The 24,988-nt window shown below is 44.7% G+C and overlaps 1 protein-coding gene across 1 annotated transcript in view; it reads left to right on the plus strand.

The window, feature by feature from the left end:
• Positions 1-1,112: 1,112 nt before the first annotated feature.
• The window catches only part of EHD2 (EH domain containing 2), a 33,868-nt gene continuing 9,992 nt past the window's right edge, over positions 1,113-24,988 (plus strand). The window contains exons 1-3 of the mRNA XM_073549127.1: positions 1,113-1,875; positions 4,059-4,156; positions 21,120-21,532. Coding sequence (XP_073405228.1) covers positions 1,472-1,875; positions 4,059-4,156; positions 21,120-21,532 — 915 coding nt within the window. The 5' untranslated portion in view covers positions 1,113-1,471. The remainder of the gene's footprint in view (positions 1,876-4,058; positions 4,157-21,119; positions 21,533-24,988) is intronic.

Genomic DNA, 24,988 nt, shown 5'->3' on the forward strand with positions numbered 1-24,988 from the left:
GAAATAAAGCCTCATTCAGACAGCTGAGAATAAATGGACAGATTTTCATCAGTGTGCTGGATACGATTTTCCTCTTTTGTTTGGTCCACGTGCACAGTTTTACCATCAGTGTGGCATCTGTTTTTCTTGCTTTAATTACGGTATTGTTAACGTTGTTACTTATGACTTGTGTTTTGAAACTGTTAAACTGTAAAGTGCTGCGGAATATGTTGGCGCTATATAAAGATTATTATTATTAAAAAAAAATTACAAAATTTCCAAGCTTCATCTACTTAAACAGAAAAATTGGACAGCACTCAGGTGACAGAAGGATGGCACAAGACATGTCCGGTGGCGGCTTATCTCAGAGAGAATGAAAGGATCCCTAGTCCGAAAATGGACGTGCCGGATTCTTGTCTCCCCTGATGATCATCTGTCGACTGAACCTGTCGATATCAGAGAATTCAGCAGACATTGCTCTAATGTGTATGGGGGACTTTAATGAGACCTAATTCTGATATAATCCGATAGGGTGGGAAGTGGTCCCATTTATGGCTGCGCACTTATGTATTACCGCTTTGTACAGTCTCCAAAATGTATGGAACCAGGATAGGGCACCCACAGAAATCTAAGGTGCCTTGACTGCACCTACACACTTAGATCAGTTCTTTTGCTCACATGTGGTATAAATCTGCAATGTTTTCTGGAAAGTCGTATTATGGCGATATCCTATTCTCGCTTTATCTTTTATGGTGCTCAGATGTATTCGCTTTTGACATTTTTTCTTCTGCTTTGGTGAGACCATTTCAAGGACCGGTGTTAAAAAATAATGTATGTGTCGCCGACGCTATGAAATGTTCATTACGTAAGCAACACAGAAATAGCAAAATGTCACAAGTACAATAGAACCTTTTTTGAAGAAATACTAGAGCTTCTATATTTTTTGGGTCCTTCCCGCATTGTTCCATTCTCTCCCACTAGGTGGCGTAAGATGCCTGTATTTCCTAGCGTGACAGAGCAGCAGAGTGCATTCCTTTAGTGGGGTGGGCACCCAGGGAGTGGAATATCCCCCCTCAGAATAACTCATACATTCTTCTTATACAGCTGTTTTCCACTGTGTTTTTGACATCATCTTCACTTTGGGGTTAGGGATCGTAAGAAGCTCCCATTCTATAATTGACCTATTATCACTCTCTATGGACACATAAAGGTGGGCCTACGTTCCCCACCCTACTATTCGCTCCTGCCTCCTTAGCACACACCCTGTTCCTGCCTGCCCTTTTTTCCAGTCCTGTTGTTACGGGACTTTTTTGGGGGGGAATAAACTTTGGTCTTTAGCTTCAGACTGACAGCTCAGAGACAAGAGAAGAAGGCAGATTTAGAAGATCAGGAGGACTAGATTGTAGTAGATCTTCATATTGTCCCACAAACTTACAGGTGAAGGAAAGAAGTTGGGGGAAAAAAAAAGAAACGTGAAAAAAATACTGTGAAGATGTTCAGCTGGATGAAAAAGAATGAGAAGAACAAGAAGACCCCAGAAGTCATCCATACGGTCACTGAGGGTCTTAAGGACCTTTATATGAAGAAGCTGAAACCAGTAGAAGATTACTACAGGTTCCACAACTTTCATTCTCCAGCTCTCGAAGATGCCGACTTTGACAACAAGCCCATGGTGTTGGTCATGGGGCAATATTCCACAGGGAAGACCACCTTCATTAAGTATCTCCTGGAGCAGGACATCCCAGGGAGTCGAATTGGACCTGAGCCCACCACAGACTCTTTTATTGCTGTCATGCATGGGGAAACGGAGGGGGTCATCCCGGGGAATGCGCTGATGGTGGACCCCAATAAACCCTTCCGCAAGCTCAACCCTTTTGGGAACACTTTTCTGAACAGGTAAGTGAATTAAATATAAGCGCCTGCAATGGGGGCGTGAGGACCTCATTACTTGGGCAATTCCTTAATTCTGGAAAGACAAATTACAGGGAAAACATTTTCAGGAAGAATTTGCAAATTTAGCTCAGAAAATCCACTAGCGATGTGATTCTGCAGCAGCTGTTAAGGGGCTTGTTCAAGATTAGAAAAACATGGATACTTTACTCCAAATACGGCGCCACACCTGTCCCCAGGTTATGTCTGGTATTGCATCTCAGCCACCTATTCTATGGTTCTGGGCTACAAATGGAAACATAACCCACACACAGAAGTGGTCAGATCCTGGACAAAAGCAATTGTGTTTTTTTTCCAGGACAGACAGTTTAAAGGGGTCTTTCAATACTCAATATGGTGATTGGTGGTAGTTTGATCCCTAGGATATCCGCAGCTCCTGAAAATGAAGGCCAGGGTTAGAGGGGAAAATAGCACTAAATCCGCATTATGGAATCTTCTTATGATCAAGTGGGGAGAAAAGGGCCCAGAGGTCCCTGGTCATAAGACAACTTATCACTTTTTAAATATGGGAATACCCCTTTAAATATAATAAAATGGGTTTTCCCATTCTTATTATTTTTACTGAAAAGACTCCTTCGCCGACTTTCCGCACCTCTACCTGGCTTTTGCTGACAGGTTGCAGCGGTGATTTCAGTTTTGCAAAACATGCAATTTTTTGTGTTGTGAAAAAGGTTAAAGACAAAAAAAGAATTTTTTTTTTACTTTGGGTAAACTACATGAACCGCATGTGCCATTTTTGGATAAAAAAAATCAACAAATACCATAAAACAAAAAAAATAAAAGTGATTTAAGAGGACACAAATGATGAATGTCTTTGTGTTCCAATGGCCACCTCCATTCTGCAGAAACTAAAGTAATGTTTAAGCAAATATGCTAATTAGCCTGCTCAGTGCACTCCTGGTGTTGCCAAGAGGCTCAGTGCACTGCTCCGCCTACTAGTTTTACATGTTCCCGCCTCCCTAACTGGTGATTGACAGCGCTAGCTTACCTGGAGAGGGCACCATCTGCAAAGAAAGCTCAGGCAAGCCAGTCCTGTCAATCACCAGTGAGGGAGGACGGTCATGCCAAACCAGTGCGTGGAGTTGTGAACTAAGCCTCTTGGCCACACCCAGGGTGCACCGTGCACCCCAATTAGCATGTATAATTAAACCAGTTTCTGTAAAACGGAGACAGCTTTTTATATGGACTATATCCCCTACATACTTAGATTATACTGCCAATCTGGGTTCCCTTTAAGAGGAACATCCCTGCCCCTCCTGCAAATACTGGACATTTCCTAGTTGACAGGATCTGGAGTATTATTAGCATGTCACTGTTTATGTTTGATGGGAATGGTTTCCTTACAAGTATGTGTCCAGAGTGGTTTATAAACATTGATTTCTAATGTAAGTTTACTGACGTATTTAGTCTGAAAGACTTAAAAAAAAAAAAAAACGGTACGAGGGCCAATAACACAGTGCATTAGTAATTTGAATGGGGCTAAGCTGCAATACCAGACATGGCCATGAGTGGCGCTGTTTCTTAATAGCTTTAATTTTCAGGTTACAAATTAGTTGTTCTTAGTATTGAGAGTCCTCAGTAGTTGATACCTTTTAATGGCTAACTGAAAAGATGGTAACACATTGCAAGCTTTCCAGACTACTCAGGTCTCTTCATCAGGCTAGACTAATACAAAATCTGAAGAGTCACATATTTATGCACAATACAGCACAGAAAAAATGCAATAGATAAGACAAGTGACCATTAAAAGGTATCAACCACTGAGGACTCTCAATTCTGAAATATTCTGCTTCACGTCACTTGTCTTAGCTATTGCATTTTTTCTGTGCTGTGTTGTGTATAAATATGATTCTTCAGATTTTGTATTAGTCTATGCCAGTTGAAGAGACCTGAGTAGTGTGGAAAGCTTGCAATGTGTTACCATCTTTTCAGTTAGCCATTAAAAGGTATCAACCACTGAGGAAACTCAATTCTGAATATTTTTCTATCTACTGGCTAACACGGTACAAAGATATACATCCTTCCTTGTTCTTAGGACTGATCCAATACTTAATCTTTCTTAGGGTTTCCTTACAAATTATTAGATATCTGTGTTTCTAGGTTACTTTTTTTTTTCTTCTTTTGGACAGATTCATGTGTGCCCATCTGCCAAATAAAGTCTTGGAAAGCATCAGCCTAATTGACACTCCGGGCATCTTGTCTGGGGCCAAACAGCGGGTGAGCCGAGGTGAGTGTAATACCAGTGTCAACTTAAAAGCCATCAGTAGACCACAATAACTTCATGATGGATCCAATACATGGGCTGTAACCCAGGATAATGTAATGTATAACTCCACTGACCAAGCCCAGGTGTCATCCTTGACAGTAAATATTTCAAGTATTTTACATTGAGGCCATGAGAACTTCAAAGCTACGTCTCTCGTCTCATCTCAGTGTTGATCCAACCTCGAACGGAGTCATCCCATTACTTCTGTCCCATGCCAAAACCTCTGCTCTCTGAAGTCAACCAAACCCACCTCTTGACCAAATGGGCAATAGTGCCCTCGTCAGGATCACTTGACCTTCAATTATTGATTGCAGGGAAAACAAAAATATTGAGTACATAACTTCTTTAAAGCATAACTACCCAAATTTAGGAAGATGTCAAATGTCAGTAGCAAGGAGAGGATGTATGTTTTACCAGGTGTAAGACGCTCACCCCAAGGCCATTTAGTAGGTGAGGATGTCTCTGCTTTTGCCTAAAATACTTATAGAAAAAAAATAGGTGACTCCTGATTACCCCACCAACTTATAGAAAAAGCCGGTGAGTCTTGAATACTCCCACCCCCCAACTCATAGATAAAGCATGGGGTCCGAGTTCTCCTTCCACTCATTGTGAAAATAGTTTTGAGCTTTCTGTTAGTGGACAAGTGATTCAGAACCCATTGGCTTTCTTTATGACTGGGCAAATTAAGCAGGACTCACAGGCTTTCTCTATGAGTGGGAGGAGGAAGCAGGACTCACAGCCTTTCTCTGTGAGTGGGAGGAGAACGCAAGACTCACAGGCTCTCTCTATGAGTGGGAGGAGGAAGCAGGACTCACAGGCTCTCTCTGAGTGGGAGGAGGAAGCAAGACTCACAACCTTTCTCTATGAGTAGGAGGAGGAAGCAGAGCTCACAGGCTTTCTTTATGAGTGGGAGGAGAAAGGGGACTCACAAGTTTGCTATATAAGTAAGGGAAGACTCACAGGCTTTTTCTATGAGTGGGAATGGGAAGTTGGACTCTTTATGAGTGCTGGCTGCAGTTACATTTTTTAATATGATTAAAAAAAAATTTCTAAAAAAAACAGCCCTCACACTCAGCGAGATCTAATCATATGACACCTTTAGATAAGGGACCTGATAGGAGTATACAGTCATGGCCAAAAGTATTGACACCCCTGCAATTCTGTCAGATAATATTCAGTTTCTTCCTGAAAATGATTGCAAACACAAATTCTTTGGTATTATTATCTTCATTTAATTTGTCTTAAATGAAAAAACACAAAAGAGAATGAAGCAAAAAGCAAAACATTGATCATTTCACACAAAACTCCAAAAATGGGCTGGACAAAAGTATTGGCACCCTCAGCCTAATACTTGATTGCACAACCTTTAGCCAAAATAACTGCGACCAACCGCTTCCGGTAACCATCAATGAGTTTCTTACAATGCTCTGCTAGAATTTTAGACCATTCTTCTTTGGCAAACTACTCCAGGTCCCTGATATTTGAAGGGTGCCTTCTCCAAACTGCCATTTTTAGATCTCTCCACAGGTGTTCTATGGGATTCAGGTCTGGACTCATTGCTGGCCACCTTAGAAGTCTCCAGTGCTTTCTCTCAAACCATTTTCTAGTGCTTTTTGAGGTGTGTTTTGGGTTATTGTCCTGCTGGAAGACCCATGACCTCTGAGGTAGACCCAGCTTTCTCACACTGGGCTCTAAATTATGCTGCAAAATTTGTTGGTAGTCTTCTGACTTCATAATGCCATGCACACGGTCAAGCAGTCCAGTGCCAGAGGCAGCAAAGCAACCCCAAAACATCAGGGAACCTCCTCCATGTTTGACTGTAGGGACCGTGTACTTTTCTTTGAATGCCTCTTTTTTCTCCTGTAAACTCTATGTTGATGCTTTTGCCCTAAAAGCTCTACTTTTGTCTCATCTGACCAGAGAACATTCTTCCAAAATGTTTTAGGCTTTTTCAGGTAAGTTTTGGCAAACTCCAGCCTGGCTTTTTTATGTCTCGGGGTAAGAAGTGGAGTCTTCCTGGGTCTCCTACCATACAGTCCCTTTTCATTCAGATGCCGACGGATCGTACGGGTTGACACTGTTGTACCCTCGGACTGCAGGGCAGCTTGAACTTGTTTGGATGTTAGTGGAGGTTCTTTATCCAACATCCGCACAATCTTGCGTTGAAATCTCTTGTCAATTTTTCTTTTCCGGCCACATCTAGGGAGGTTAGCCACAGTGCCATGGGCTTTAAACTTCTTGATGACACTGCGCACGGTAGACACAGGAACATTCAGGTCTTTGGAGATGGACTTGTAGCCTTGAGATTGCTCATGCTTCCTCACAATTTGGTTTCTCAAGTCCTCAGACAGTTCTTTGGTCTTCTTTCTTTTCTCCATGCTCAATGTGGTACACACAAGGACACAGGACAGAGGTTGAGTCAACTTTAATCCATGTTAACTGGCTGCAAGTGTGATTTAGTTATTGCCAACACCTGTTAGGTGCCACAGGTAAGTTATAGGTGCTGTTAATTACACAAATTAGAGAAGCATCACATGATTTTTCAAACAGTGCCAATACTTTTGTCCACCCTCTTTGTTATGTTTGGTGTGGAATTATATCCAATTTGGCTTTAGGACAATTCTTTTTGTGTTTTTTCATTTAAGACAAATTAAATGAAGATAATAATACCAAAGAATTTGTGTTTGCAATCATTTTCAGGAAGAAACTGAGTATTATCTGACAGAATTGCAGGGGTGTCAATACTTTTGGCCATGACTGTGTGTGCTGACCCCCAAGTACCTGTAGCATTTTCCTCTCCCTAAAGATGTATATAGACTCTCTGATTAGGAAATAGGTAACTTTTAGGAAGACCGTCCATTGAGCCATAGACATAGTGCAGGATGTCCCATCCTGTGTGTTTGGAGAAGGGAAGGGCAGAGGGCAGCAGGAATCTTCAGCCATTAACTGATCTAAACACAATCGGCTATTGTTTATGGAAATATCCCTTCTCTCGAGGAGCGGCCACAGCTCTGCTCCTGGCTCTCTGCCTACTGGCTCCGGTATATAAACACCAAGTAATGGGAGCCTAAAACCAGCTATGCCCTAGAGATATCATAGGTGATAAGTTACCTCTGTATATGATAGCTGGAAATTCGTGGTGTGGTGTAGTAACCACTGTGTCCGCTAGGGGGCGCTGTGTGGAGGTCTCAAGAGAACGGATGAGTGGCAGAATCCTGAAGAATGGTTATGTATCTCAAAGTGGGTGGCTTTGAGATGGAGACTTGTGTATGTGTGATCAATATCATTGCTGAGGTGTTGTTTCAAAGTGTAAGGGAGAAGTCTTCAGGTAACTAGAGAGATGGGCGGGTTCTGGTTACCTACAAACCCACCCAGGGGTGTGTCTGAAAACGCCTGTAGTAAAAGGCTATGTGAGTGTGTGAAGGACTGGTGGGCGTGGCTATAGACCATATAATGTGGCCAGGGTAGGTCATATGGGGGTGAATGCTGGGACCTGGTTGGTCCAGTGTGGAAGGTCCTGCAGAGATGGAGCTTTCTGCCTGACAGCACGTGTGGACGCTGTGAGCAATGGCGATGTGTGCCTGAGAGTTCCCTGGAGAGGATAAACGTGATGCTGTAGCCGCATGAGGAGCCCTGACGTGGGTGAGATAATTGTGAGGCTAAGAGAGCCTGCGTGCTGGACACTGATAACCAGAGTGAGCACTATAATGGACGCTATGCAGATGTTATGAAGTTATGTTGCTTCTATGGTTTATGATGGTGAATAAACCGCAAGGACTGTTATGGTTTGTTGGAAAATCCGTGCCGGATCTGGTTTTGTTCGCTGCCTAGCGAGAATCCCCTACTTAGATGACTGCTACCTCACAGTGGCCACAAATACTGGTTGCTTTGATATCTCGGTTGGTTTATTTGCAGAGCAAAGCAGTCGAGATAAATTTGTCACTGGCTGATGACGTGAGCTTTGTCATCCCAGTTTCTGACAAGACCATCTCCTCTTAACTGATGTTATCTATAGGCAGAAACAGAGATTACAATGGCTGCACTTTGCTCTCTCACAGCTCCTCACCTCTCATCCCACTTGTAATTTTGCAAGAAGAGAGACAGAGACTTGCTGGGGAACCTGTCACAGATTTATTTCTTTAAAAAGTGTCCCCTGTAAAAACAAGAAAAGCCCAATGTTATAATAAACTTTGTTTTTTACACATTTTTTCTAACCCTATGGTTAAGGTTAAGTCTGGGGTTAGGGTTGCAATAGCATTAAGGAAAGTGATAGGGTTAGTGCTAGCATTAGGGACAGTGACAGGGTTAGGTTTAGGGCTAGAGTTATAAAACAATTAAATAAAAAGGCCACAAAAATCTAAAAAAAGAAAAGAGAAATTCTAACAATTTGTAACCTTTTATTTTTAACATTTGATAAATTTGATGATGAAAAAAAGAAAATGGCAAGAGGGTCAAAGGGCAAACTATCACTAAACCAGTATTATATTAAAACACAATACATGGGCTTTGGGGAATAAGGGGTTCAATTCTGAATTGGTGGAAAGGGCTGAGGGAGAAATAACAGTCCACAGGTCAGGGAGTTGCAAAATACTAGCCTTGCCATGGGCGCTGGCAACCCACAATACGCTGCTGCTGCCTGGACCTCAAGTGGTCACCATCAATGTGGAAGCCCAACCTCAAGTGCTCAACGTTCCTGCAGCGCCCCCACAGGTGTAATATATATATATATAATCTAATAGAAATATAAGAGAATTGGGATCCAGCAAAAAGATGAAAGTTCACCAGAATTATAAAATCTTCTTCTTTATTTATCCATTAAATCATATAAAAAATATATGAGGAACTCCAAACAATTGGTAACATTCCAGCAAGGGACTACATGTTTCAGCACTATGTGCCTTCTTCACGGTCCCAATTCTCTTATATTTCTATTTGTTGGGGCATACTCCCTGCCTGGATCCGTGCAGAATATAAGGTGAACACCGACTATTGCATTAAGAGGAACTCCTTTATGGTGAGCTGGCTATATGTTTTTTACATTGTTTGAATATATAATCTAATATATAAAGCTCAAGTGTGTGTATGTATGTATGTCCGGGATTGGCATCCGCACCGTCGCAGCTACAGCCACAATATTTGGCACAGTCACACATCTGGACCCCGGGAGCGTCCTAAGCTATGTTGTGAGGCAAAATTTTAACCCCGCATGTTCCAATTCACCAAACAATTTTGCCCCTATCTACATAATGGGGGGGGGGGGAAGTGTGTGTGTATCAAACCCCGCCCCTCATTATGATGTCATAATGGTTGCCATGGTGACGCTGATCTCATCATAGGTTTCAAGCCCCGCCGCTCATTATGTCATAATGGTTGACTATGGGATGGAGGATGTGTGATGGGTATATGGGCACTGGACTATGGGATGGAGGATATGTATGATGGGTATATGGGCACGGGACTATGGGATGGAGGATGTGTGATGGGTATATTGGCACTGGACTATGGGATAGAGCAGGGGTCCCCAACCGCCGGTCCGCGGCCCAGCACCGGGCCGCTGCAGTGCCCTTGCCGGTCCGCGGACACAAGGGGAGCCAGGGGCGGTGCGCAGCAGTTCTTAGCGGCGGCCAGGGAGCGATCCAAGCAGCTCCGCTGCCTGCAAGAGGGAATAGCAGGAGCGGAGCTGCAAGGACCCGTCCACTGCGTCCAGCTTCCTGCCCGCCGCCCGCGCTTCCTGTCTCTGACTGACACAGAGAGGAGCGCGCGGCCGCTGCTGTGTCAGAGTGAGGAAGCGCGGGCGGCGGGCAGGTGAGAGGAGAGAGGTGGTGTGTGTGTGTGTGTGTGTGTGTTGGTCTGTGTTTGTGTAGCCTGGCCCTGGAAGAGATGGGGACATGAGGAGAAGACCATGAGGGGAGTGATGGAGAGATGGCAGTGATGGGGTGAAGGCAATGATGGGGAGAAGGGAGTGATGGAGTGAAGGCAATGATGGGGAGAAGGGAGAGATGGGGTGAAGGCAATGATGGAGAGACGTCAGTGATGGGATGAAGGCAATGATGGAGACACAGCAGTGATGGGGTGAAGGCAATGATGGAGAGACAGCAGTGATGGGGTGAAGGCAATGATGGGGAGAAGGGAGTGATGGGGTGAAGGCAATGATGGGGAGAAGGGAGTGATGGGGTGAAGGCAGTGATGGGGTGAAGGCAATGATGGGGAGAAGGGAGTGATGGGGTGAAGGCAATTATGGAGAGAAGGGAGTGATGGGGTGAAGGCAATGATGGGGAGACGGCAGTGATGGGGTGAAGGCAATGATGGAGAGATGGCAGTGATGGGGTGAAGGCAATGACGGGGAGACAGCAGTGATGGGGTGAAGGCAATGATGGAGAGACAGCAGTGATGGGGTGAAGGCAATGATGGGGAGACGGCAGTGATGGGGTGAAGGCAATGATGGGGAGACAGCAGTGATGGGGTGAAGGCAATGATGGGGAGAAGGGAGTGATGGGGTGAAGGCAATGATGGGGAGAAGGGAGTGATGGGGTGAAGGCAATGATGGGGAGAAGGGAGTGATGGGGTGAAGGCAATGATGGGGAGAAGGGAGTGATGGGGTGAAGGCAATGATGGAGAGATGGCAGTGATGGGGTGAAGGCAATGATGGGGAGAAGGGAGTGATGGGGTGAAGGCAATGATGGAGAGACGGCAGTGATGGGGTGAAGGCAATGATGGAGAGATGGCAGTGATGGGGTGAAGGCAATGATGGGGAGAAGGGAGTGATGGGGTGAAGGCAATGATGGAGAGATGGCAGTGATGGGGTGAAGGCAATGATGGGGAGAAGGGAGTGATGGGGTGAAGGCAATGATGGAGAGACAGCAGTGATGGGGTGAAGGCAATGATGGGGAGAAGGGAGTGATGGGGTGAAGGCAATGATGGGGAGAAGGGGGTGATGGAGCACTCATTCAAAACCTATGGTGAGTTGAGTCACATTATAAATGTTATTTAATTATAAGTATGCACTGCTACACTACAACCGTGTCCATAGCCCCGCCCCCTTATGACAAAAGCCCCGCCCCTGCCACACCTCCATCCCCGCCCTGCCGGGCCATGGAAGAATGGTCTTGCTTGAAACCGGTCCCTGGTGCAAAAAAGGTTGGGGACCACTGGGATTGAGGATATGTATGACGGATATATGGGCACGGGACTATGGGATGGCGGATATGTATGATGGGTATATGGGCACGGGACTATGGGATGAAGGATATGTATGATGGGTATATGGGCATGGGACTATGAGATGAAGGATGTGTGATGGGTATATGTGCACGGGACTATGGGATGGAGGATATGTATGATGGGTATATGGGCACGGGACTATGGGATGGAGGATAATTATATTTTGCTATAACTAACCACAGTTAGTTACTATGCCCGGACAGCGCCGGGCTCTTCAGCTAGTATATATATATATATATATATATATATAAATAATGGTACCTTGTGACCGCTCTCCGATGTTCTTTAAATGATAGGAGGGCAGTTTGACACTGTTAGACTACCGGAAGGGCAACCTGGCGCTGTAGACAGTGGGACAGCGTCTTGACACTATCGCACATTTTTTGGTAATATCTAGGAGGGCAGTCTGTTCCTAGTAGACGATAGTAGGCTGCTTGGCGGTATTGCACATTGTTTTACATTATGTAAGATGGCACCCTAGCACAGGTTCTATCTGTACACAGGTCAGCATTTTCTTGCCAGTCCTGGAACATTTCTACATTTGTCTCCCAGCTGTAGGGCCTCTGCTTTCTGTTGCTATGTTTTGCAGTGTTGTGTTAGACATGAATCAGGGCTCTGTGCAATATTCATTGTTGGGCCTTGCTGTGTCTGCAACCGATTAACTATTTGCAAGCTATAGGGGGAGATGAGGGATTTCTCTGAATTCTCCATTTGTGCCGGAGTGGAAATTCTTGCTGCAAAAAAAATTGTTTTTCATGAGATAATTATACATTCCATGTGAAATTCCTCCTCTTAATAAACTCCACTGGTGCCATGTATGTGCATATATCTGTGTGTGGGTGTATAGAGGAGGTTGGGGGCTTTGATGGGGAAGCCCAGAGGCGATCCTGTGCCTATCCTACTCCCCCGCAGCCGGGGTATCCCTCCCGTACCATGTTTTGGATGGTTGCTTGGGAGCGGCACAAACAGAGGTGTTCTCCAAAAGGGAGTGGGCTCGTTAGAGGAAAAGTCTAACATTCAGCTCCGACTGTTTTTCCTCCTGCCGTATTCACAAACTTGAAAATCAATTCATATTTATACTTTTTGCACTGGAATTTACGACTTCAGACCAGAGATTGGGCCTTCAGGATTCTAAACTTCTAAGGCAGGGGATGGCAAACTTTTTGTACTTTGTGGCTTTATAAAAAGAAAATCAGAGATGGAGAACTCCACGTGTCACGCAGCGTAAAAGTCATATAACGCAAACTTTGTGTTATGCTTATGTTGGCATCTGTCTTGACATTTTATTTGGCCACGTGAAAGATGTGGCCAAAGTGTGTACCGTAAGCCTTCTGCTACTAATTCTCTCTTGAGATGGGACAGTTGTCATCCTGTTCCGCTGAAGAGGGGGATTCCTCGTGGTCAATATCTTAGAACCAGGAGGAATTGCTCTAATTCAGAGACTTTTAGAGTGCAGGCTTATGAACTTAGAGAGAGGTTCAGGGAACGGGGGTACCCCGATCATGTTTTGGAGCCTGCCTTTAGAAACGCTTTGGGTAAGGAGAGACACACAATATTGCAACCCAACACTGTAGTTGAGAATAACAACACGGTGAGAGTGATAGGGACCTATGATAATCAAGTGGACCACGTATTTAGAATTCTCAATAAACATTGGAGTATTCTGCAGGCGGATGCTGATTTATCAGGCATGATTTCGAGAAGACAGAGGTTACTTTTCAGAGGTAGACTTGTACACAGCCACTATAAGAGAGTTAAACAGGAGGGTACATGGCTGGATAGAAAGGTCTGTGGTACATTTAGATGCGGAAATTGTTTGTTTTGTGGATATGTGACATCAGGAAAAAATTTCACGAGTGCATCTAATGGTAAAAGATTTTTTGCCAGGGATTTTGCGAATTGTAAAAGTGTTGGAGTAATATATATGGCGACCTGCTCTTGCCCAAAAAATTATATTGGTAAAACCAAAAGGGAGTTTAGGAGGAGGATAAGTGAGCACTTGGGAGACATAAGAAACAAGAGAGATACCCCTGTGGCCCGTCATGTGTGGGAGGAACATGGGGGCAATGGAGATGTTCTTTCCTTCTGTGTTTTGGAAGTGTTAAAACAAAGTAGCAGACAGGGCGACTGGGATAGACTGATTTTACAAAAAGAGGCACGATGGATCTTTAAAATGGAATCCGTGGCCCTGGGGGCCTGAATGATCGACTCACATATGGGTGCTTCATTTGAAGAAGACCCAATATGGTAGATATCTGATAATCAAGTGTCCTCATTGTTAATAATACGTAAAAGACGCCCTATGATTTATAGACCATAATGCTGACCATTAACATTTAGTTAGAATGGCAGCATTCAGTGCCAGCCATGGTGCCAGGCACAGTGCCCCTTCATACATAGGCACCACACGTCCCATTAGTCCTTACTCAGCCACACTTGTTCAGTACATACAGTACTTTGGCTTTCTCCTTTCATACTTATTTGGGCATTTTGTAACTTGCCTGCCTAGCACGGTGCCCGCCTGGCTATCCTAATACTTGGGCTGGCCGTTGTTTTGGCTAAAACTCATGGATGCATGTGACATTTTTGAAACTGTGCTCTCATTTGCACAATCATGGGTGTTTGATGGGCACAGTACCCAGTGTGCCTAAAACAACACCATTGTGCCAGCTGTGGCACAACACGGTAGAAGCAGATCCTATCAGTTCTGTACTTTTCGCGGCGCGGCCTCCAAGGATCGGACTTGTGTTTTCCACATATCCAACAGATGATTGATTGGATCAAAATCTGGGAAACATGGAGACAAGTCACTAGCTAAAACTTTTTTTTATGTTCTTCAACTGCCTGGACAATTTTTGCATTGTAGCAGGGGGGGCATTATCCAGCTCATAGAGGGTATTGCTATTACACAATATCTCCATCACAAAAGGGGAAACTTGGTCTGTACAAAATTTAGACATGGATAATCCAGGACCTAAGCTTTCCCAACAGAATACTGTCCAGAAGGTTGTCTTCTTCTCATAGCACATCCTGGTGCCATCTCTGCCCTAAATAAGAGACGTACACTCACCCAACTTCCCAATTGATGGATAAGTAGATGTGATTTATCAGACTAAACCCCCTTTGTCCCTTGCTCCATAGTCCAGATCTGATGCTTACATGCCCATTGTAGGCACTTTTGGCATTGGGCAAGGGTCACCATGGACACCGACAGGTCTACAGCTACCGAGACCCATATACAATGCTCAATGGATCTATTATAGCCAGCAGTATCTTTTTCAGCATTTTGCATTACAGTAGCTCTTCTGTTGGATTGTACCTGATGGACCTCCATTCCCCAAGCGCATCATTGGCCGGTGGGCACCCATTACCTGGTCTCGGGTTGTCCTTTCTTGGGTTACTTTTGGTAAATACTAATCACTGCATAGTGGGGACACTGAAGGAACATCCCTGGCCATGTGCCATATACAGGTATAGCACTATGTCTGATTTTTGACAAGAGCGATCCTTTAAAGGGGTTATTCCAAAATGTACTGTTCTTTTTCAAACTCCCTGTAATCTAATAGCTTCACTAAAGTAACCCAACACCTTCAGAAACCCACTGGCCATTTTCTTCTTTTTCCTTCTGATTGGGCCCCTGCTCGGTGTACACAGGGTGGTCCTTCAGTGTCCCCCTTGTGACCACTGTAAACTACAATTCCCAGAAGCACCCTGCTTCTTCTCCAGGCTCCTCTTCTTAAGGTGCATCTAACTGCACAATAATAAGAGGATACCCACTATAGTAAAATTGCCAATAGGGCATGACAGAGCCGCGAGTAACGGGGTATTGATTGCATTTTATTTTTGAGGAGTTCAGACCACTGAGATGATCGATGTTGTGGGAATAACCCTCTAAGTGCAATTTTTTCAGGAAAACCACTTTGGTTCCACCAGACATTTATGCTAGAGAAAACACACATATACGAGAGCTGCCCATGAGTTAACATCTTACAGAGCTGTAAGGATAGTGGGACAAGTTTGTGGCTGTCAGTGAAGCTGAAAAGAATAGTCTCTTTCCAAGATCTCAGCCCCACAGGCTCCCTTGGGCTCCGTTCCCGCCCAGTTTTACATTTCCAAAAAAGGCTCTTAGTTCCATGGGTTTGCTGGAAAGTTTGAATCCTGGCAAAGGAGGAGGCAGCAGAAATCCATGGATGGGGAGGAGGGAAATTTCTTGCAGCCAGCAAAGAAAAAAAGAGAATAATTAAATCATATCCCAAAGTTTTTACTAACAATGAAACTGACTCTTATCTCTCCCTGCCAGAGGGTACAGGGCACGGGGACATGGCCGACCAGATCATGCTCAACAACACGGGGAGGAAAGGAAGGTGGTGCACAATTCTTGGGCCACATCACTGGAGAACATGCATAATAGTAATGTGTAATTATGCATTATAGAAGTGGTAGCTCATATATGGGAGAAGGGCTGAGCTGAGTAATAAGAACGCTCAGTCCCAGACACATAACTTGCCCCATCTGTAAATCTGTTACAGTGCCTGCACCTATTGTATGTCACTTATAACATTGCTGTTTTATGTTGTGCCCAAGTTTGTATGTTCTCCATGTGTTTGTGTGGGTTCCCTCCGGAGATGGGGAGGAGGGGGATGCAGCTGCAGATTCTAACTTCATATTTAGGTTCAGTGATGGGCAGAGGCGTATCTAGGCTTCCTGGCACCCGGGGCAAGAATTTGGTTCGGCGCCCCCCCACACCAAGTACATATGCGACTTGCACACTTAGCCATGTACCTGCGAGCTGCTCTCTCTAATGCTCTCAATGTTCAGTAAAAAACTGAAAGCAGGAAGAGAAGCTCGTTGTCAAGTATGAAAATCGCATATGGAACCTGCAGAGCTGAATCCTGACATTGCAGCTTCTGAATTCTCACAACTAATGCCCTGCACACTTTTAGGATTCTCCCTTGCCGATGTACAGTCATGTCAGCACAAGTATGTGATTTATATACTTGTGGCCACATTCCGACTAGATGTGCCCGGCCTCGCTCCGTTCATTTTCATTGAGTGAGGCCACACACGTCTAGTCAGCATGTGACCGTATGTATGTAAATTACTGGCATGAGAGAATCCTAACAGCGTTCAGTGAGCACTGTGAGAATTCAGAAGTCTGCAGTCACATAGAATGACTGCAGACTCAGCATAAGCCTGGAGAACCCCTTTAATGTTCCTAACAATAAAAACATGAGAATTAGTCAGTATCACAAATAACATTTACATCCAAAGTACCTTATAGATGACGTCGTCTCTGCAGTCGTTCTCCTTTTCTTCTTCTTGTCCAGACCCCATGATGCGTTTTCTCATCCACAGCCGTCTCTGCAGATTTCCATCTTCTCCGGTCTTCTGCAGCAAATCTCCACACGATGCCCTTAAAGATAGAAGTGTCATTATAATGCTCCTGAATACAAATATCTGCAATATACTGGCACCTCACACTATTCCCCTCCCTCCTCATACTGTCTCCTCTAACATCCCACCTGTTCACCATAACTGTCTCCTCATCTATTTACCCCCACACTCTCTGTACTGTCTGCTCACACATACCTGACTCCCCATACTGTGTCCACATACATTAACCCGTTCGCTCCCCATACTGTCTGCACCCAACCCCCATACTGTTTCCTCATACATACTCTGTGTCCTCAAATCTCCCCACACACATTAAATCCCCCCATCCACACTCCCAAATCCCCACCACACATTATGTACCCCCCACTCCAAATCCCATCCCTACTCATTAACCCCCCCAAACAATAACCCCCATCCCCACTCATTACTTCCATCCCCACTCATTAACCCCCCCATCCATACTCCCAAATCCCCCAACACATTATGTACCCCCCACTCCAAATCCCCAACACATTAACCCCCATCCCCACTCATTAACCCCCCACACATTAACCCCATCCCCACTCTTTACCCCCCACACATTAACCCCATCCCCACTCTTTACCCCCCACTCATTAACCCCCATCCCCACTCATTAACCCCCATCCCCACTCATTAACCTGCCACACATTAACCCCCATCCCCACTCATTAACCCCCCACACATTAACCCCCATCCCCACTCATTAACCCCCCACACATTAACCCCCATCCCCACTCATTAACCCCCATCCCCACTCATTAACCCGCCACATATTAACCCCCATCCCCACTCATTAACCCCCCACACATTAACCCCCATCCCCACTCATTAACCCCCCACACATTAACCCCATCCCCACTCATTAACCCCCCACACATTAACCCCCATCCCCACTCTTTACCCCCACACAGTAACCCCCATCCCCACTTATTAACCCCACTACACATTAACCCCATCCCCACTCATTAACCCCCCACTCATTAACCCCCATCCCCACTCATTAACCCCCACACATTAACCCCATCCCCACTCTTTAACCCCCCACACATTAATCCCCATCCCCACATTAACCTCATCTCCACTCATTAACCCCCCCATCTTCGGTGGTTTCTTCAGCTCCACATTGGAGCACACTTACCACCAGCGCTGAGTGTTCACTCTGGGCGCCGGGGAGTGACGTCAGCAGCGTGATCACATGACATGTCACGCTGCTGACGTCGCTCTGGCCCGGCGGTCAGAGCTGCAATTGTGCTGGCGTCTATACAGACGCCAGTACAATTGTTCCCTGGGAGCCGGCACGCGCACCTTCTCTGCGCCAGCTGTCAGCTGGCACAGAGAACCGCCGACTCTCAGGCCAGGGGGGCGGCAGAACGCAGCCGCCGGGGAGGACACTGCGGACCGCTGCATTAGGCGGCCCGGACTGCGCCCCCTGCCGGCTGCGCCCGGGGCAACTGCCCCGGCTGCCCCCCCCTAGATACGCCCCTGGTGATGGGTACATTGTTTCATCTGGTCCAAAGTGTGTCCTGTTATGTCTCTGGTACTGGCTGTAAAGGGGTTGTAAAAAATGGCCATAAATGTTCTCAAAGATACTCTTAGAATATTGGATTCTATTCCAAGTCTCTCCAGATCCATATTTAGCTTGTACTTGACAGAACACAGCATTTCCTATGTCGGCTTGTCATCAGTGCTGTGTGTGAAGGAGGCTGTCTGGTTTATTGCAATAACTAAACCAACCCCCCTCTCTTTTTTTATACATCATCGCTACAGAAATGAGGGTTGGCTAAGATATTAAAATGTGCTAACTACCTGCCTGTTGTGCCTAGATCTCTGCCAGCACAGAATGGTCACAAACTGTTCCTGCCGTCGATTCTGTGGCTTCCATTGACGTCACATCGTCAGAGCGTCGGCTTCTCTTCCGCTCTGCTCTGACAAGGAGTGACTGCTCAAGTCATCCTGATTGACCGCCGGCTCCCCGCTGCCTAACTGCAGGGGGCCGGCTGTATCAGAATGACGTCAGCAGGGCAGCCATAAAGAAGAGCTTCTCTGCTGATGAGGAGCAGCAGAATCGCCGGCAGGAGCCGTCGGTGAGAGCTCTGACCTGGCGCCGAGTAGAAGAGGCAGGTAGTTGTCTCTTAGCAGAGTTTCTAGGCCCATGTAAAAATATATAATAGTCCTGGACAACCCCTTTACGTAATTCCACCCACTAGTGATAGGTAATAGATAAAACAGCTAAATGATAACACTTCCCAACCCACGCAGCCTTTGCCTTACTTTCCATAGGAGCAGATGTCAGATATGTACCAGACACCAGAGAAGTATGTTCCAGGATTATAAGTCTAGAACTTGCATCCTTTTACCCTGATGAGATATTTTGGAACAAGAAAAGAATCTGCGCAAATTAATACAAGCGTTTTACCAGTAAAATAAACCATCTTTCGCTCTCATCCATCACAGAATTATTTGCTGTCCTGTAATATATAAATTGTTTATAGCTTTCTTCAATCCAGATATTTCAGTTCCCTTCACAAATCCCTTCAAATGTCAGTAGGGCTAATCTAGAAAATTCGGAATAAATATATGAATATGACAGTGGCAACAGGTGGAGAGTGCAGTCTCCCACCGTAAGAATCAAGCGCCACTGCCCAAAGGATATAGCGGCCCTGACGGGGTGGGGCCAATAATTTAGGACTAATTTATATTGCATTGATTCCAAGTTTTGTGACGCAACAGCGATTTCACCAGCGAGATCGCTGTGTGTGACACTGATCAGTGACCGGCCCCCCTGCCGGTTATCGCTGATCGTCCTGAAGTGGCCAGGACATTTTTTTGATCGCTGGCCAGCACGCATCGCTGCGTGACAGGCGGGAGATCAGCGATCAGCACGCTGGTAACTAAGGTAAACGCAGGGTTTCTAAGCAGCGCGCTGTGCTTAGAAACCCGATGTGTACCTTAGTTACCAGCGCGCTGATGCAGGGAGCTGGTAACCAAGGTACACATCGGGTTTCTAAGTGACGCGCGCTGCTTAGGCCTGTTTCATACTTCCGTTTTTGGCGGACAGCTGACATCCGCCAAAAACGAAAATTAACGGATCCGCCTCCGTTGTGACATACGGATGTCAGCGGATGCTAATATGGTCAGATCCGCCGAAGATGAAAAGTGGAGAAAATTTAAAGCGACCGCGGTCTGGAGAGAGAGTCGTTTTCGCCGCACCCAGACCGGCATTTCAGGGTTAAAATGCTTTCCGGAGTAAAGCTTCCGGGCATGCGAACTTCAAATTGACGGACCGTCAGGGAAAAAAAAACGTTGCAGAGTCCGTCTCATCCGCCCGGTAGATGCTAAAATCTTGGCGGATCCGTCAAAAAAATGGGTGGAATGGACGACCGTCAGTCAAGATCCACCACTAATGTAAGTCTATGGGGGGAAAAAACGGATCTGCCCCTTTTTTGGCGGATCCGGTTTTTTCTAAAATTGGCGGATTTTGACTGACGTCAAAAAACGGAAGTGTGAAACAGGCCTTAGAAACCCGATGTGTACCTTAGTTACCAACTCCCTGCATCAGCGTGCTGGTAACTAACGTACACAGCGACGCGCCCGCTCGGCGTCGCCGGTGCTGATAGCTGGTGAGATCTGCCTGTTTGACAGCTCACCAGCGATCATGTAGCGACTCACCAGCGATCCTGACAAATTGATATAGTTGTCGGGATCGCTGGTGAGTCGCTATGTGTGACAGGGCCCTTCCCTGGATACAAATCTTGTAGTTTTACCAACTGGGTGTGGTTCTCAAGAGAGCACCTGTAGAGAAGCATTGAAGACCACGCCCACTTGCCTAAAAAAACAAACAAAACAAAACTGACTTTTATACAAAGAAGAGGAGGCCATATTTTAGGAAGTGAGAGGCCCAGGAACAAAATAAAAATATCTCCAGATTCAGGAGAACATCAATATCAAATTGTTGATTGGTGGTGGTCCGACAGCTGATAGCCATGCTGATGAGTTGTTACCAAGTCCAGCAGTCACCAGAAACCTGGGACACCCCAGCTTCACAGACTGTACAGGGGCCGCTCTTGCACCCTGCCTCTTAGCTCCCATTGAACTAAATGGGAGCTGGGTTGTAGTCCTAGATCTGCTCACAGGTGATCAGAGGTGGTACCAGCTGTCGGACCCTGATGTTGATGACTTATCCTAAATAATTGCTATCTGCATCCAATTTATAGAATACATCTTCCTCCATTGTTATAACATTTCTTAGAACTTTGGAGACTAATGAATATATCTTCACTCTTGCTAGGTTATGATTTTCCATCCGTCCTACAGTGGTTTGCTGAGCGAGTCGATCGTATCATTCTTCTTTTTGACGCCCACAAGTTGGAGATTTCGGATGAGTTTTCTGACGCCATTAGAGCCCTAAAGGGTAATGAGGACAAAATACGTGTTGTCCTGAATAAGGCCGACATGGTGGAGACCCAGCAGTTGATGCGTGTGTATGGTGCCCTGATGTGGTCATTGGGCAAAGTCTTCAATACGCCCGAAGTTCTACAGGTCTACATCGGTTCCTTCTGGTCTGAGCCCCTGATGATCTCCGACAACAGGCGTCTGTTTGAACTCGAAGAGCAGGACTTGTTCCAAGATATCCAAAACCTGCCCAGGAACTCGGCTCTGCGTAAACTCAATGACCTGGTGAAAAGAGCCCGGCTGGTTAGGGTAAGTCACAGCTTTTTCCTTTTTGAAGTATTTTTCTTAGATTGTTCTTTTTTTTTTTTTTTGAGCTTTTTGTGAAGACCTGCCATTGTCAAATGTTCAACCTGTTGCAGAATTTCGGCTTTCAGCCGAATCGTCAGCGCTCAGACATTGTAGGTGAAAAAGCCATTTTAGCTGGTATGTACAGCAACTAGTATCTACTTCATCACAAGTAAAGAAAAGAGACGTCATACAATATACACCACATGCACAGAAGCAAAATATAACAGTAAACACCATCTCCTGGCTGCTGAATTCAGTTCCTCCACAGTATAAGCCTGCAGTTGTTTTATACTCCAACAAAACCAGCACTTATGGCAGACAGAAAACCTAAGATGACATAGTGATGTTACATCCTTTACATGAAATGGGTCACATTAAATAATCTCAACATTTTTTAAGACATTTCAAATTTCTTTGTGCAATATCTAGAACATGTAACGATTTCTTACTGACATGTCCCTTTAAAGTGAATTGACACCTTGTACAATTGCAGCAGATTTTTGGTGCATTTTCTGCTCTGAATATCTGCAGCAATCTGTGGATGTGGATTACAAATTTGGAAAATGCATGTATGATATAGATGGTTGCCTTTGGCAAATTCTGTATATTTTTTTGCTGTTGGATCCATTTCATAATAGCAATGTAATTTGTTATTCCAAAAAGAAAAAAAAAAAAATCAGGAAAAATCCATGCAGAATTTAGAAAATGCTGTAAATCAGCCTGAAAATTCTAATGCTGATTTTTCCATAGTGGATTACAATCTTTGCAATGCATAGGGTCAAATTATAGAAAAATCTCCTGGTAACACCATTAAAATTTTGGACACATAGTGGACTGGGTTCTTGATGCTGCTGCTGCTTGTGTCCAGAAACAACATCAATGATCAGTAGCAATTGATGAGTCACCGAAAGCATCTGGGGACCCCTGATGACCCCGCTGACAATGACGCCCAGTGATATTATTCCAGAAAGTGCATGGGGCGCAGGTCATAGAACTCTGTGTTTGGAAGGGGAAGTGAATATGCAGACCCCTTTTGTGAGGGTATAAACACCCAGCGTGGGTCCAATTATCGAGGCCACACAATCACTCTACGAGAGATTACACAGGGGATGTGAGGCTTCTAGATGTCCAGCAGTGTGCCCATATGAACTGGTCTGGGGCGAACTTACTGATTTATCAGTGCACAGACATTGAGGAAAAATGGCTAACATATAGCACATGAAGTTTCAGACATGTTTATTTATTGTGTTTTTTAGAAAGACTTTTTGCAGCTCATTTGACAAAGGGGAGTGGCTTAAAGAGGTATGACTTTAATGGAAAAGGGGTGAGGCTTAAAATGTGTCTCTGGGTGACAAAATTTGCGCCATCTAATAGGTGGTGTAAAGTTTTGGGAAAAGTGTCTAGTTTTATAGAAGTCAAGACCCTGATTCCAGCAATGTATCACTTACTGGGCTGTTTGCTGCAGTTTTGATAAACTATCTGAAGATCTAGTTAGTGTCTGTGGGGGAGAGTAGAAGTTGGAGCTTGACAGGCTGACACATACATGACAAGCCTTTGTAATTGAATATAGCTGGTGGGCGCCATACCTGCTGGTGATGTCAGCCGAAGTGAAAGAAGGAGGGGTGTTTCCAGCACGTCCATCCAGTTTAAGTAAAATTTGAGAGTCTCTCCCTCATTTTTAAATTTTTTTTTTTTTTAAATGTTCTAAAGAAAAGAAATTTTATTTAAACTGGATGGACGTGCTGGAAGCACCCCTCCGTCTTCCTATCTGAAGATCTAGCAGTGCTCTAAATGCTAAGCTCTGTATAATCCTGCCCACAGCACCGATTGGCAGCTTTCTGAGTACACTGTGCATAGGCAGAAAGCTTCCAATCAGTGTGGGGGAGGGGTTATACAGAGCTCATGAATATGGAGGACTACATGACAGCAAGTTTGCTACTCCTGTAGCGATAATCGTCGTCTGCTGATAAAACTGTGATTCTATCAAAACTACAGCAAACAGCCCAGTAAGTGAAATCGTAGGAATCAGCGTCTTTGCTCCATTATTATGCTGCTTTCATATTAAGTGGCAAAAACTTGGTGACACTTTCCATTTAAGAAGGATGGAATATTAATTTTAAAGCAGCTTTTCTTTGGATCTCTGTGCTGTGCTATTCCTCTGTTACTCCTCCTGGTAATGTATGAAGACACTGACAACTATTTTTGGATTATTTTTTCAATAAGATGTTTCCCTAAAAGTTTCTTACTCTGACAGTCTATCTATGTAAGGACATATTCAATGTATTCCTATTTTACCAGAGGGCATAACTGAGGGACATGAACTTAAAGGAAAATTGCCATTCTTCATTTGGGAGAGTTTTGAAGATGTCACCGCACCTTAGTGCCTACTTTTGTAGTACTTCCTTGAGGTTTGCTCCTGAGTATCACTCGAGGACACATATCATTACTTTAAAAAAGGCAAAACCCTCCTGGGTATACAGTCATATGTTAAAGTTTGGGCACCCCTATTAATGTTAACCTTTTTTCTTTATAACAATTTTAGTGTTTGCAACAGCTATTTCAGTTTCATATATCTAATAACTGATGGACTCAGTTATATTTCTGAATTCAAATGAGGTTTATTGTACTAAGAGAAAATGTGCAATCTGCATTTAAACAAAATTTGACCGGTGTAAAAGTTTGGGCACCCTTATCATTTTCTTGATTTGAACACTCCTAACTACTTTTTACTGACTTCCTGAAGCAATAAATTGGTTTTGTAACCTCATTGAGCTTTGAACTTCATAGCCAGGTGTATAAAATCATGAGAAAAGGTATCTAAGGTGGCCACTTGCAAGTAGTTCTCCTATTTGATTCTCCTATGAAGAGTGGCATCATGGGCTTCTCAAAACAACTCTCAAATGATCTGAAAACAAAGATTATTCAACATAGCTTTTCAGGGGAAGGATACAAAAAGTTGTCTCAGAGATTTAACCAGTCAGTTTCCACTGTGAGGAACATAGTAAGGAAATGGAAGGACACAGGTACAGTTCTTGTTAAGCCCAGAAGTGGCAGGCCAAGAAAAACATCAGAAAGGCAGAGAAGAAGAATGGTGAGAACAGTCAAGGACAATCCACAGACCACCTCCAAAGACCTGCAGCATCATCTTGCTGCAGATGGTGTCACTGTGCATCGGTCAACAATACAGCGCACTTTGCACAAGGAGAAGCTGTATGGGAGAGAGATGCGAAAGAAGCCGTTTCTGCAAGCACGCCACAAACAGAGTCGCCTGAGGTATGCAAAAGCACATTTGGACAAGCCAGATATATTTTGGAAGACGGTTCTGTGGACTGATGAAACAAAGATTGAGTTGTTTGGTCATACAAAAAGGCGTTATGCATGGAGGCTAAAAAACACAGCATTCCAAGAAAAACACTT

The sequence above is a fragment of the Dendrobates tinctorius genome, unplaced genomic scaffold, assembly GCF_039654945.1.
Source record: "Dendrobates tinctorius isolate UK_male_01 unplaced genomic scaffold, ASM3965494v1 ptg000158l, whole genome shotgun sequence".
NCBI classification, from domain to species: Eukaryota; Metazoa; Chordata; class Amphibia; order Anura; family Dendrobatidae; genus Dendrobates; species Dendrobates tinctorius.